This window comes from Gastrolobium bilobum, unplaced genomic scaffold, assembly GCF_033153095.1.
Source record: "Gastrolobium bilobum isolate Gb01-03AN ecotype WA unplaced genomic scaffold, APGP_CSIRO_Gbil_v1 utg9675, whole genome shotgun sequence".
Taxonomy (NCBI): domain Eukaryota; kingdom Viridiplantae; phylum Streptophyta; class Magnoliopsida; order Fabales; family Fabaceae; genus Gastrolobium; species Gastrolobium bilobum.
In genome coordinates, this window is record NW_026897381.1 from 213,577 (window position 1) to 227,949 (window position 14,373).

General features: G+C 34.7%; 1 protein-coding gene across 1 annotated transcript; it reads left to right on the plus strand.

Annotated features, from left to right (window-relative positions):
* The first annotated feature begins 7,363 nt into the window (after positions 1-7,363).
* On the plus strand, positions 7,364-9,532 carry LOC133306483 (pentatricopeptide repeat-containing protein At3g49740). Its single transcript, XM_061506811.1, has one exon. It carries the CDS (start codon positions 7,364-7,366, stop codon positions 9,530-9,532), a length of 2,169 nt encoding a protein of 722 aa, XP_061362795.1.
* Positions 9,533-14,373: the final 4,841 nt, after the last annotated feature.

Here is a 14,373-nt window from a genome sequence, read left to right on the forward strand (position 1 = left end):
TTTTTCCTTATTTAAGGACAAAATATGTATTCATAACTTAAATTTTTTCTTTTCTTTTTCTTTTTTATTTTTTGTATTTTTTCGTCATTTTTAAATATTTGAGACAAAATTGGGTGTTCACATTATACTAATAAAATTACATGTTGTATTATATACTTTATATCTGACATTTCATGCAGAGAGTGAACTCTTGGGTGGAGACTGAAGACTACTCCATTAACCCAGAGTCTTATTGAGATTCATTTCTCACCCCGTCGTGTGGCTGTAATTTAAATTATAGGTACATCAGCAGCAGGAGAGCTCGCAAAGGGCAAAGGACCAGTTCAGTGAGGATAAAAAACTCTAGAGGAGTGGGCACTTAGCTATTTTGAATGTTTGTGTAGACATGTTTTGTTAGTGTATAAGTATATCATCATGCATATATATAGTTGATAATCATTTTGAGAGGCACGTGTTTGCCTATATGTGTATTAGCAAGACAAGTAGTTTGATATTGTATTGGCATGTAGCCATTTTCAGTATATATATATATAGAGCTTATCGTTTCTTAAGCTGCTTGAGACAATGTTATTTTCGGCTACTAAATCATAACCGTACAAAGATGGATCAATGGTGATAAAGGAAGAGAGAGAAAAAGAGAATCATAACCATTCAAAAGTGAATCAATTAATATAAGGAAATAAATAAATAAAACGACGTAGTTTTGGGTAGGGCTGGCAATATGGGCCAGCCCGCCCCGGCCCGCCACTAGCCCGCCCAAAATGGGCTGGCCCGCCCCGGCCCGTTTTGACAAAATGGGTTGAAAGGAGTAACCCGGCCCGTTTTATGAGTGGGCTGGCGGGCTACGGGCCAGCCCGCCTAAAATAAAAAAAATATAAAAATTAAATACAAAAAATTAAATTCTGCATAAAATCACATAAAAAAATCTGCATAAAAGCATACAAAAATCTGCATAAAATCCTAATGTGCTTATGAAACCAAGAAGATCAGTGTTTAATAATCTGCATATAAATATGCATCTTTCATTCCAAAAATAATAATAAAAAAATAAAATCATATGAGGATAAAATAGAGTAACAAAACAAGTAACAAAGTGTTGTATGAGCAGTCCACAACAATTCAAAAAAGCCACTTGCATGCAGAGAAATCTAAGATACGGAGCTACATAACAATTGGGTAATCTAAAAAAAAAAAAAAAAAAAAGGACTTGGCGGGCTGACGCATATGGGCTGGCGGGGCGGGTTTGGCGGGCTGGTGGGTTGAAAAACTCAACCCAGCCCGCCCCATTTGGCAGGCGGGGCGGGCCAGCCCGGCGGGCTCAGCCCATTTTGTCGGCCCTAGTTTTGGGGTGGCCGAAGATAAACTTATCTCAAGCAGCTTGAGAAATGTTTTTCCTATATATATATATATATATATATATATATATATATATATATATATAGAGGTAGGATCCTTTGACACTGGTGTAAATTTGAAGTTTGACACCTCATCTGAGAGTAGTTAGATCAAAAAAGATCAATGGTATCACATGCTTACAAATCAGAGTCGTTGATGTTTTTTTATCTAACAACACTCAGATGTGGTGTCAAACTTCAAATTTGACACTGGTGTCAAAGAATCCTACCTCATATATATATATATATATATATACATATTAGATAGACTGAAATTTGAATTTAAATAATTTGAATTCTAATTTCGAATTTGAAATTTGAATTTAAATAAAAATTTAAATTATAATTTTGAATTTCGAATTTGAAATTTGAATTTAAATATAGTCATTAAATTAGATTAATTGAAGATGGAGAAAATAAAGGAAACCAATCAATTAGATTGATTGGAAACAAATCAATTGGATTGATTGACCAAAATTAAGAAAACTAATTAATTAAATTAATTGGCTGAAATTTAGGAAACCAATCAATTGGATTAATTGCATAAAATTAAGGAAACCAATTAATTAAATTAATTGGCTGAAATTTGGGAAACCAATCAATTGGATTGATTGCATAAAATTAAGGAAACCAATGAATTAAATTAATTGGCTGAAATTTAGAAAACCAATCAATTGGATTGATTGGATAAAATTAAAGAAATTACCCAATAAAATTGGGATTTGATGAGGACGCTAATTTGACCTAGTCTTATGTTAATGAGGCGTCACATCTATATATAACACCTCTTCTTCTTTAGTTTAGTATCTCTTCTTCTATAATTTTCTCCACTGAAACCTTAGCCAACACACACATCAGTGTGGCGACTATCTCTCTCTTGAATCTTCTCTTAAGTCTAACAACCTCTATTGAAGGATATTGGGCATTCGAATAAGTGTTCTTCTCTTGCAAGACAACAAGGTGGTGTTGATTTCCATTGGAGGACTTGTGTTCTTCAAGTCTGAAGAATTGATCAAGAACACATATGATCAGGAATAGTTATCCGAACAAAGATATGAACTTTAAACCCCTAACATGTCTACTGCATGATTCATGGGTTAAACATGATTGAGGGTAGGCAAAGGTTGCTTATTCTGCACAAATTTTTTAATTTTTCCCTCTTTTATGTTCATAGCCTACAGTAGGCTACTTTCATCTCACACATGCGAGGCTATATGTTCATGCATTAAGTCTAGCATACCATCTAAAATCTTAAAATGCAAAATATGCAAAATGCATGGTACACTCCAATGGCTTTACTCCACATCACTCGGTGGGCCTCTTGCCCAACACTCCTGTACCGCTAGATGAGCCTGAAATATAGCCCCATAACATGGGGTGAGATATACTAATATATCTCAGTAACCCAAAGGTTCTGGAGGATCAATCTGCCTAATGGCTCACTCAGATGTACAACAGCAGCAATAATACAGATATAAATGGAACATGCAAAACATATACGGCAATACGACATAAACATACAACAATCTCAATCAGGTCCACTTCCAAGAATGTATCCCTGGGATATGATTCAAGGCACCCATAACTATAACTCTCGAGATATTCCTAGAGTGCTCCTCAATGGATAACGACTCTATAGCTCTTGACCAACTGGAACTCCCTACAGAGGCCTCTACAGTGGAAGTCCCCTATAGCAAATACGAAAATAATCTACTGGCCATAATGCATGATCATGTTATAGCACATATTATTGCATCCAACAACTTTCAACCACTACCCCATTGAGCATGGTGGGGCACACACGGGGATTAACCCCAGTACCAAGGGATTACCTGTTAGAAGCTCCCAAGCTAGGTAACTTCAATCACAAGTTACCCTACAACTTCAACTTTCACAGGAAATGCCTACAACAGATGGTCACTCTCACAATTACAATGTGCTATATGATAACTCAATTAATTATCCAATTAACCACACAACAAGGTAAGTCATCACTTACCAAAATCCTATTGATCAAGGACCAAAGGCAATCCAAAAGCTCCTAGTGTTAATCTTCTATGATTGTGTCCGAGCGAGGCAACCTACAATAATCACACACACACGATCATCAATCCACTTGTCCAACAAGTCATAATTGAAACAACACAACATCACCCCCTCACACATCACTTATGCTTTGGCCATTAAGGCCCTAACTACCCATATTTTGTTGTTAATTTTATTCAACCATTCTTATAATTTCCTTAGTCATTTACAACACCATACCAACCCACATTTGCATTACATCATCACTTAGCACAATTTTTCCTTACTTAAGCTAACAAGGTCGTGGGTTTAGCCTCCTAGGGGCATTTTATGGTCTCAATCATCATTAATCATCAATGTGAGCATTTAATTCCAAAGGAAAACTACCACTTAAGGTCCCCAACTACCTCAATCAACCAACACATGCTTTAGGTCTTCACATTTATGATCTCAATCAAAACTCAATAGAAATGGAATTACTTACCACCAATGGCTTCCTAAGGTTCAAGGGAGTGATGTACTAGACTTCAGGCAAGCCAAACCTCTATTAATGGTCACACCAAGCTTCAACTTCGTCCTCCAATGGAGCCAAGGATCTCCTCACACAATGATTTTCAAGAGAAATACACAACATGAAAGTTATTCATTGGATGATTTGGATGAAATTTCATGTGAATTGCTAAGTGTATAGATGAAGAAATTGGAAGCAAAATTTGTCCCCCACACATGGTGATGGCCGCGGGTTTTGAAGAGAGAGAGGAGGGAGGAAGATGAATGAATAGTGTAGGACATGTGGTCTAAGTTGGTTTAAGTAGGGTGGGTCCCATATGCCACCTCACACACTTCAAATCATCCACTAATCTCCAATTAATTCATGAACTATCCATTAAATAAAAAATTTAACATTCACCATAGTCCTTTAATTATCCTTGAACAGATAAGTCTGGAGTTTCTCAGTAATTTAGTGAAATTACTGTTTTACCCCTAGTGGTGCATCATTGGCACGTTTCCCCAAAATCCTAAAATCCATCAAATTATACCACTAATCATATTTCTTGATCCTAAGTATCTTTTCCAACATATATTCAATCCTAGAGCACTAATCTCACTCTTTGCATTTTTCGATGCAATTGTATCATAGTATTTCATCCGGTAAAAATATTATTCATCACTTTTCCAGAAACTTCCCTGACAACTCAATTTTTCATTCTGAATCTATTTTCAATATTATTTTCATCATTTGAGGGAAAATTCTATCATTTTATAATTTAAGGTTACGTATTTATTGATTTACTGTTTTACCCTTCGTACGTATTTTGACTTAGAATTTAGGATTTTCACTAAGCATATCCTTTAACCCTCAATTTAACTATTAACATGTATTTTAAATATGTGAAGTGTTATAGTTGGTCCTTCCCAAACCTTCACGGGTTCTATTTACAAAGACATATAAAGGGACATGTAATCTTTAACTGAAATGATTAATGCTCAACTCTATTAGCGCCCAAATTATGTGGGTTTTGTATGTGAAATATTCTGTATTGCAGAGCTCAAGTCATGATAAGACGTTTCTTACCCTATAATCATTCTGATCCCCTTGTGTGTCAGTCACATCAGAATCATTCAGTAAAAGATTACATATTATGTTAATATCTATTTGGTACCAAATGAATTCCTTAGTCCTATGGTCTTGATTTTAAATCATTCTTATAACTAATACAAATAAATTAATGAAATTCATAAAATCAATGATATCAGATAAACCAAAAGAGAGAACAGATGCATAAAAATATTTGGAAAGAGTAACGACACCTTCACAACTTTTCAAGAAATAACTTTAAAATACCAACTTTAAATATAAAATAGAAGAAGATAAATGAAAATAGGAAAATGAAGTTTTACTCCCACCGATATTACCTTACTTTTTCTTTCTTTTCCTCTTCCTCTTTCTTTCTTTCCCTTTCTCTTTCTTTCAGTGTACTCTCTCTCATATCTTCTTATGCCTAGGTTCTGGGGGGGGGGGGAGGGGGGTTTATATATGATTTCAAAAAGGAATCTTAATCATTACCTTTATAAAATTATCAGGAATCTTAGTCATTACTTTTATAAAAATCTTAAAATTAATCATTATTTGTCTTAAATATCTACAATATTTTACATTTTATTTATGATTATTATTTTGAAATATTAAAAATATCCTGTAAAAAAATTAATGTGTATCAATTTCAAATTCATATATTGACACGGGATACGATAATTTTTTTTTTCTAACACTTATATTAGATTAGGATTTTAAAATATTTTTTTGAGATAATTTTTTTTATAGATTTTGAAAGACTATTTAGAATTGGATGGACTTTAAAAACTTTGTTTACAATCAAGATTTCATAAATATTGGATTTTAAATTATTTTAATTATAAGATTTGAAAGGACAATATGAGTTTATAAGATTTTAAAAAATCCTATGAATTTTTAACAAATATTCAAAATTACAAGAGTCAATAAAAAAATAACAAATAAATGCAATTATATTAATAAAAAAAAGTAAAACCTAATATAATTTTCTTAATTAGTAAAACATAATATAATTTTTAACAAACATTCAAAATTACTAAGCAACAACTCTCCACATATCTAAAGCTATACTAGTCCTCTATGCATTATCATTTTCTCGTTCCTGCTCTTGGGTTTGACCAATAGGTTGAAAATTATCTTATTCATTTGATATCAGAGCTATACATATATGATTATAAGACCCGATTTTTATTTAGTTATTAAAATAATTCTAAATTTGTTTACCAAAAAAAAAAATTCGAAATTTGCATATAGAACCTAAAGTTCATGATAAAATTTCGTTTGGAATTTTTTGCAGTTGATTTTGAAAACCTTTGGATTTTTTTCTATGTGATGAGAGTTTTCTACTCATATATCGTGTGCATGTTTTCATTAAGTATTCTAAGAAAATTTCAAAACTGAATTTCTGAATTTTATTACATGAAAGTTTAGAAAATATCTCAAATTATTTTCAATCGATACATTGAAACATTAAATTGCTTTGAGGCTTTTGAAAAACAAGTTTTTAGTTATCTATTGACATAAAAATTATTTGAAATTGTTTCCTATAACAAATGAATTTCGTTCATGAATGTATTGTTATGAAATATATGGTTTATATTATGAAAGTTTCAATCTTTCTTTAAATTGATCTTGTTACATTAATGTAAAACGAAAATTGGTTTGAGGGTATTAGTCCCTTATCGTTTTTATATTGTTTTATATTATTTTTAATACAAAAATCATATCTTTTTTGCCAAGAAAATAGCGACCTATAGCTTGAAATTTTTTTTTTTAAATTTCCAAAAGCTCTAAAAAATCTGTTGTTTTTTAGATGGATTATATTATAATTATGTTGCTTTGTTGTTTCTGGGTTGTTTTGTGATGAAAATCACTCAAAAATCTGTTATTTTTGAGCTTTGACGAAGCTCCCATAGTGAAACCTGATTTTGAGCGGGTCAATCAGTTAAAGGAAGAAGAAAACACTGCAATAGAGAAATCTCAAGAAATATAGAGTTTAGGGTGAAATTGTGAGAGATGCATCATATTTATATTTCTTATTAAAAGTCTCACGAAATTAACACCAATAAAAAATTCATTAAAATCGTCAAATTTTTAAATACCATAAGATTGTTTTCCCTTTTATTTAAAATTTTGATTGAATACCAACAAATTTGAATAAACTCTAAAATACCGGTTAACTTTTTTATTCAAAAATAATCCATTAAAATCCAGAATTCAACACGCCCCTATGTATTTTAAAACGGATCCTCCCTAACGCAGAATTTTTCGTCCGGTGTTTGTGGTCAGTGGTTCGTTTTAAAAGTTGCCGCCTCTAGTTGCACTCCTACTTCTGACAAACGCAATGAAATAACCAGAGAAATGACAGATGAAAAATTCTTGGTTTTCCAACGAACAACTCATCAAGCTCAACCACTTGCTTGCAAAGCTCACTCGCTCAAACCAATACACAGAGTCTCTCAAACTCTTCACCCAAATTCACTCATCACACACTCTGAGACCAGACCACTACACCCTTTCAACAGCACTCACTGCCTCTGCCAACACGCGCCATGTCACCTTCGGGAACCAGCTTCACTCCCACGCCATTCAAACAGGCCTCAAAGCCCATTCCCATGTTGCAAATTCCTTGCTTTCTCTCTATGCAAAATCTGAACACCTTGCTTCTGTTGAAGGTGTCTTTGCAGAGATACAAAACCCAGATGTGTATTCGTGGACAACACTGCTAGCTGCTTTAACTAGGCTGGGACACGTTGATTATGCCCTTCAAGTGTTTGATGAAATTCCCATGAGAAACGTGGCTATTTGGAATGCCATCATTACTGGTTGCGCGGATAATGGGCATGAAGGTTTTGCTATGGACTTGTTCAGGGATATGCATAGGATGGGTGTTAGGCCTGATAATTACACCTTTGCCAGCATGTTGAGTTTGTGTTCTTTGGAGCTTTTGGATTATGGAAGGCATGTTCATGGATTAGTTATCAGAAGTGGTTTCTTGGGTAGGAATTCTGTGGTTAATTCTCTGATCACTATGTATTTTAACTGTGGGTGTGTTGTGGATGCTTGTGAGGTGTTTGAGGAAACAGAAGCTGCCCTGCGGGATCATATTACATATAATGCAATGATAGATGGTTTTGTAACTATGGATAGAAATGAAGATGCGTTTATGATGTTCAGAGAGATGCAACGGGGTGGTTTTGGTGTAACGGAACTTACCTTTGTGAGTGTCATGAGCTCTTGTTCATCTTTAAGAGTTGGCTGTCAAGCACAAGCACATGCTATCAAAACGGGTTTTGTTGCTTTTGCTGCTGTGAACAATGCAACGATGACCATGTATTCCAGCTTTGGGGAGGTGAATGAAGCTCAAAATATTTTTGAGAGAATGGAAGAAAGGGATCTTGTTTCATGGAACATAATGATTTCAACATTTTTTCAAGAGAATCTTAAGGAAGCAGCAATATTAATCTATCTGAGAATGAGGAGAGCTGGAATTGAACCAGACGAATTTACTTATGGAAGTCTGCTAGCTGCCTCAGACTCTTTGCAAATTGTGGAGATGATCCACTGCCTCCTATCCAAAAATGGGCTTATGAAAGTTGAAGTTTTGAATGCATTAATTTCTACATACTGCAGACATGGAAAGATAAAGCGGGCCTTTCAAATTTTCTCTGATCTTCCATATCAAAATTTGATATCCTGGAACAGTATCATATCTGGGTTCCTGATAAATGGATGCCCTCAGCAAGGGTTAAAGCAATTCTCTGCATTGCTTAACACACATCTCAAGCCAAATGCCTATACCCTCAGTCTTATTTTGAGCATTTGTTCTAGCATTTCCACCATGAGTCATGGGAAACAGGTTCATGGTTACATACTACGACAGGGTTTTTCTTCAGAAATTTCTTTGGGTAATGCCCTTGTGACAATGTATGCTAAATGTGGATCTTTAGACAGGTCTTTGAAAGTATTTAATGCAATGGTTGAAAGAGATACAATCTCTTGGAATGCTCTAATATCTGCTTATGCGCAACATGGAGAAGGCGAAGAAGCCGTGTACTGTTTTGAGACAATGCAAATCTCACCTGGAATCAAACCAGACCAGGCTACGTTTACTGCAGTTCTTTCAGCTTGCAGTCATGCAGGTTTAGTTGATGATGGTACCCGTATTTTTGATATGATGGTGAAAATTTATGGACTTCTGCCGAGTGTGGATCATTTTTCTTGCATAGTTGATCTGCTGGGTCGCAGTGGATACCTTGATGAGGCAGAAAGAGTAATTGAAAGTGGGTGCTTTGGAGCACATTCCAATATCTGCTGGTCATTGTTTAGTGCTTGTGCAGCTCATGGTAATATAAGACTAGGAAGAACGGTTGCTAGACTTCTCTTGGAAAGAGATCATAACAACCCATCAGTTTATGTGCTCTTATCAAACATCTGTGCTGCTGCAGGCCAGTGGGAAGAAGCAGCTAATCTGAGAGATATGATGAGAGACTTTGGGTCCACAAAGCAGCCTGGCTGCAGTTGGATCAGAACCTAAAACTTGCAAGTTATAGCTGCTTGTAAATGTATAAGCATGGGCATAATGTGATCGAGTTCCTATACGGAGTTATTTTTAATAGACTCAACTGTAGAGGATGATGTAATATGCAAGGTATTCAAATATGCTTATAGAAAACTGGATTTTTGCATCTCTGGGTATATAGTTTCCTATCTTTATCTTCTCTCAGCGAAGATTAAAGTAGCCAAAGTTTGGATCTTTTCTGCTTGAGGGCAGTGATGGTGGTGCTGAAAGCGAGATGAGTTTGTAGTGATGGTTTTCAAAGATCTGGGTGGCCGCGTAATGAAACATCGTAAGGAATTTTAGGCTTTATTGTGGAGCTTGTATCATTTCTACCTTTTTTTCATCGACCTTTGGCTTCAAGGCAACATCAAAGGTAAATGTCAATGACTCTGGCTCTATTCTTCTGTGTTATTTGGGCTTCCTTTTGTTATGTTTTGATTGGGGAATACAAGTTGAAAGCAAGGGAAGGAATTTATTGGTGATTACTTTATAGAATGCAATACTGTAATGCAGCATCTTTATTACAAGTTATTTTAAACAATCATTCATTTTTATGTGAAATTTGTTAGGCTGTGTTTTCCTTTAACAATGGTGGAGGGAACATTGGTGTTTCTCCCATGTGCTCCGATTTGAAAATATTTATTGAAGATCTACTCATTTAAATTAATATCAATCTGACACACATTGGTGATGTTTCCATGATTGTATCTCATTAGTAAGAAATAGTAATTAAAATTCTTATGCTTTGATGATGATCAATCTGGTAGATTTGTTTATTAAGAACTGCACATAAATTTCATGTAAATGCAAGATTTAGAAACTTAAAATAGAAAAAGAGAAAAAGAATAATTATTTGAATGACAAACAGGTATATTATAGTAGTTTAGGGTCAACCTTGACATATTCAAGGCACAACCAAGGAATTAAACAGGTGGTATGCTTGTTTACTTTTCCTCTACAGAATATGTAATAGATGCTACGTGAAGGTTCTGCATGAAGAGTATGATTGTCAAGCTTACTCACAAATTGCACTGTGACTTCAGGTGTGACTCTCTGCCCATTGGTCTTTGGGCTACACAATATTTGGACATATCACTGTGTCGTGAGGTGCTTTCCTTGGCTTCAACCTCTCAAGTTCTTGCTCATTGATTTAAATTTAAGTGTTTCCTCGTATTGATTTCCCTAACATACAGATCTAAAAAATTAGTGCCTTTACTAAAGCCTGTAATGTGCACATGCATACTGCCGGTGCTGTTGATTTCGGGGCCAGTGTTTGGTATTGTTGGAAATATTGTAAGTGGGCAGCCTATGGATTTCTTTCGCCAATATTTGCCACTTCTGAAGCTGTAAAGGGAGAATTTGTATACTCTCTCAAGTCTCAAGAGGCAGAATGGTTTCAAGAAACTACTGGTCAGTTAAAGTTTGACCTGCCACATATAGCTATTTTCTGAACCATCTAGTCCTTGAAATCATAGACGGCACTGATCTTGTGTATTTCGTATTTAGTTTTGTTGACCTGGTCTGGTGATTTTAATCATGCTTCATTTGCATGCCAACATAATTATAGCAAAGCTAAGGTAGACTGTCATAGAAAATATTGACTGAAGGCATTCTTACCTGGCAACATTTTTGAGAATGACAATTCTTTCGTGGGATACACAGTTCCAATTAACAAGTAAAATCTGACGTATGGAAATTTTTATGACCAGTATGTTTCTAACCATTAACTGTTACCGTCTAAATCTGCTACCTTACCAATTTGGCTAAGCAGGTGAAACTATATAAGTTGTTTTTCTTTTGTTTTTTCTTTTGCATTTTGTGTTTTAGTTGTATCTTTGGTTTATGCTAGATTTAACCAAAGATTATCCAACTATTTCTCTTTGGAAAGTCGAATAATTGAGCTGTATTGGTAGATTTTGGGAACTTTAAATCAAAATAATATTGTGTCTTTAAAAAAGTCTTATAAATAAACATGACTCATGATATTCCACATTTCGTATGGTGTTTTCTGATGCAGAGGAGTTATGGTACAGTATAGTCTGCTGCAAAAATTCAATGATGTTTCTTTTCTCTGTCTTGATGCAGGCCACTCTCTCTTACTGGAGCTGATGTAAATGCAGTTCTTGGGAACATGGTTAATATTCCGGCTGTATCATTTCTTTCCATATGCAAAGGCCCTTATGCATTTTAAAGGGTGGAATCATTATTTCATAACATCATAGGTTGAAGGTCCTTTCTTGGAAAGTTTACTAATCCAAAATGCTTAAATATACTATCTGACACGGATGCATACCTCACTCATAGTCTTTGCTAAGTTGTGTGGTCTATATGTGAAATGCAGAATAAAATAAATCTTTTCATATATACTTCTTATTGTTAAACGAGGGTCTTTATCTAGTTTATTGTTAAATTAGCTAACAACTCATGCTTGGTATGCCTAAGGGTACACGTATCAAGCAACTCTCGCTTCATAGATGTTGCTATGAACCAAAGTTTTCACCTTACATGTACCTTAATTTGTGGTTAAACATTTATTGGTTGTTGGTTAGACTTAATGAGTTTCAACACTAAATAATTATTGGTTCAAGTCGGAAGGAGTTCCTCCTTAACCAGAGGTGTGAATGTCACATTTTCCCAAAAATTTTTTTTTTTTTTTCAAATGACATGTGAATAATATTTTTTTATCAGATTGTTACTTGTCCAAATTCGTTATCTGTCATAATGAACTTGGTTAGACCACGTGGCACGTTTCAATTAGCATACCAAGTTCGCTATTAGTGATAGCGAACTTAGTCACTTATGATTTCGTGATACGTGCACACTTTGCAAAAAAATGCTGATTGGACTAATAGCGAATTTGGTATACTAATGTAAACGTGCCACGTGGCTTAACCAAGTTTACTATTATTGGTAGCGAACTTAAATGTGTGGTAATTTGATAAAAAATACTATTCGCGTTGCATTTTGATAATTTTTTTTTAAAAATAAGGCACGTAGGTCATTGTTCCAATTTTAGGAGAATCATCCCTTATAATTAATTGGACAATATTCAGATCAGATTAATTGAATAATAGATGAAGTGATGGATATACATAAAAATCAACAACTAATAAATCTGTTATCACACATCATGATAATCATATCCTCAGGAGGACCATAGTAATTTCCTAGCTTGACATTATAAGGGGGTGTTTGGTAGGTGGCTTCTTGTGGAATGGCTGGGTAAGTTAGGGTGGGAATTGATTTATGCCATGTTTGGTAGAGGTTTTGGGGAAATAAAACCAGACAACAATGTTACCTATGCAAATTACCCATGTGTGTAAAATCATGCAAAAAACACTATTCCGAAATACTCCTTGGAGGTGGTATTTGGGAGAAAACTACGGAAGTGAAGTTATTGGCACAAATTTTTTACGGAAATGCCCTCGTGCAAATGTAATCTGAGAGACTTTGTTCTCTGTCAATTCCTTTCAAAGAAATAGCAGTAATGAAACTCCCCATTTTGGTACAGAAGGTTGGGATCATCTGGCAAGATTTCCTTCTTCTTGTTAACAACTGCAACAATTACTTGGTCTAAACGAACTATAAAGGGCTCCTTTCAGGTTTCACAGTCTTAAATAGTGGTGAGCCCAACACAAAGCAGAAGAGGGATATAAGGATGGCAATGAAAGGGATCCCAACGTTTTATGTGGGTGTTTACTACAAGTTCAGACCACTGTTCTTTGTGTGCCAGAGTGATGGTGCCTGACTTCCAAAGGAGAGACACAACAAATGGAGAACGAAAGACGACCATTGTATTTTTGGATTTTCGTTATATTTCTCCTCTATATTTTACTTTCAACCAAACATAGACATAGTAAAATTAAATCAATTTTCTTGGTAATATTCTGGCCTACGAAACACTTTTTTTAAACTTGCCTAGTAAATTTACTTTCTCACAATTTCCCCATTAATTTTATTTCTCTAGTAAAAAAATTATCTCCTCTACCAAACGCCCTAAAGTTAAATGTCATAAGCAAAGTCAACAAAATGAGAAGTTTTTTATGTATTCTTAAATACTATCATTAGTCTGATAAAAACATTTCAAGTGAAATGTATTATCATAAATGTCGTTAAGTTAAGTTTAAAACAATATTTGAAATCAGAGTATACTTTAGAATTTCTCCCACAAAAGAGATTGTCACACGCACATCATAAAATTTATGCTGTGTTAACAAAAATAAAACAAAATATTGCCACGTCAAATTGAATCTTTGTAGACTTTTTTTTTTTTTGGTGAAAGGAAGGGCTTAACAGCCCAAAAAACAACTAAACAATGTAAACATTCTTAAGGCTAGAAACAACACAAATATCAGCAAAAAATAAACAACTAAGCCCAGGAGGAACATGACTAAACTCCTTATACAAAGAGTTCTGGTTGAAACAAATCAAATGGTTGGCAAGCCAATCAGCACACTGATTTTCTTCACGGTGGATGTGTTGAAGTTGGAGATCCAATTCTTTATCCAACCAAGTCCGAATGCGAGTAACAATATGAGACTCTCAGACATCATTACCTTTATTGGTAAGCAACGTGATCACCGAAGTGGAGTCACTTTCAATTATAAGTTTCCTAAATCCTTTGTTCCAAGCAAATTCCAAGCCTTTCAAAATACCCCATAACTCTGCTGTAAAAGCTGATGCAATGCCCACATGATAAGCAAAACCCCCCAGCCATTGACCATCTGATCCTCTACATAAACCCCACATGCAGCTACTCCTGGAGATCCTTTGGCTGCACCATCTGTATTTAATTTTATCCAGCCATGATCTGGTGG

Excerpts from the sequence above, each read along its gene's own strand:
- LOC133306483 (XM_061506811.1), top strand. The coding sequence starts at position 7,364 with ATGAAAAATTCTTGGTTTTCCAACGAACAACTCATCAAGCTCAACCAC.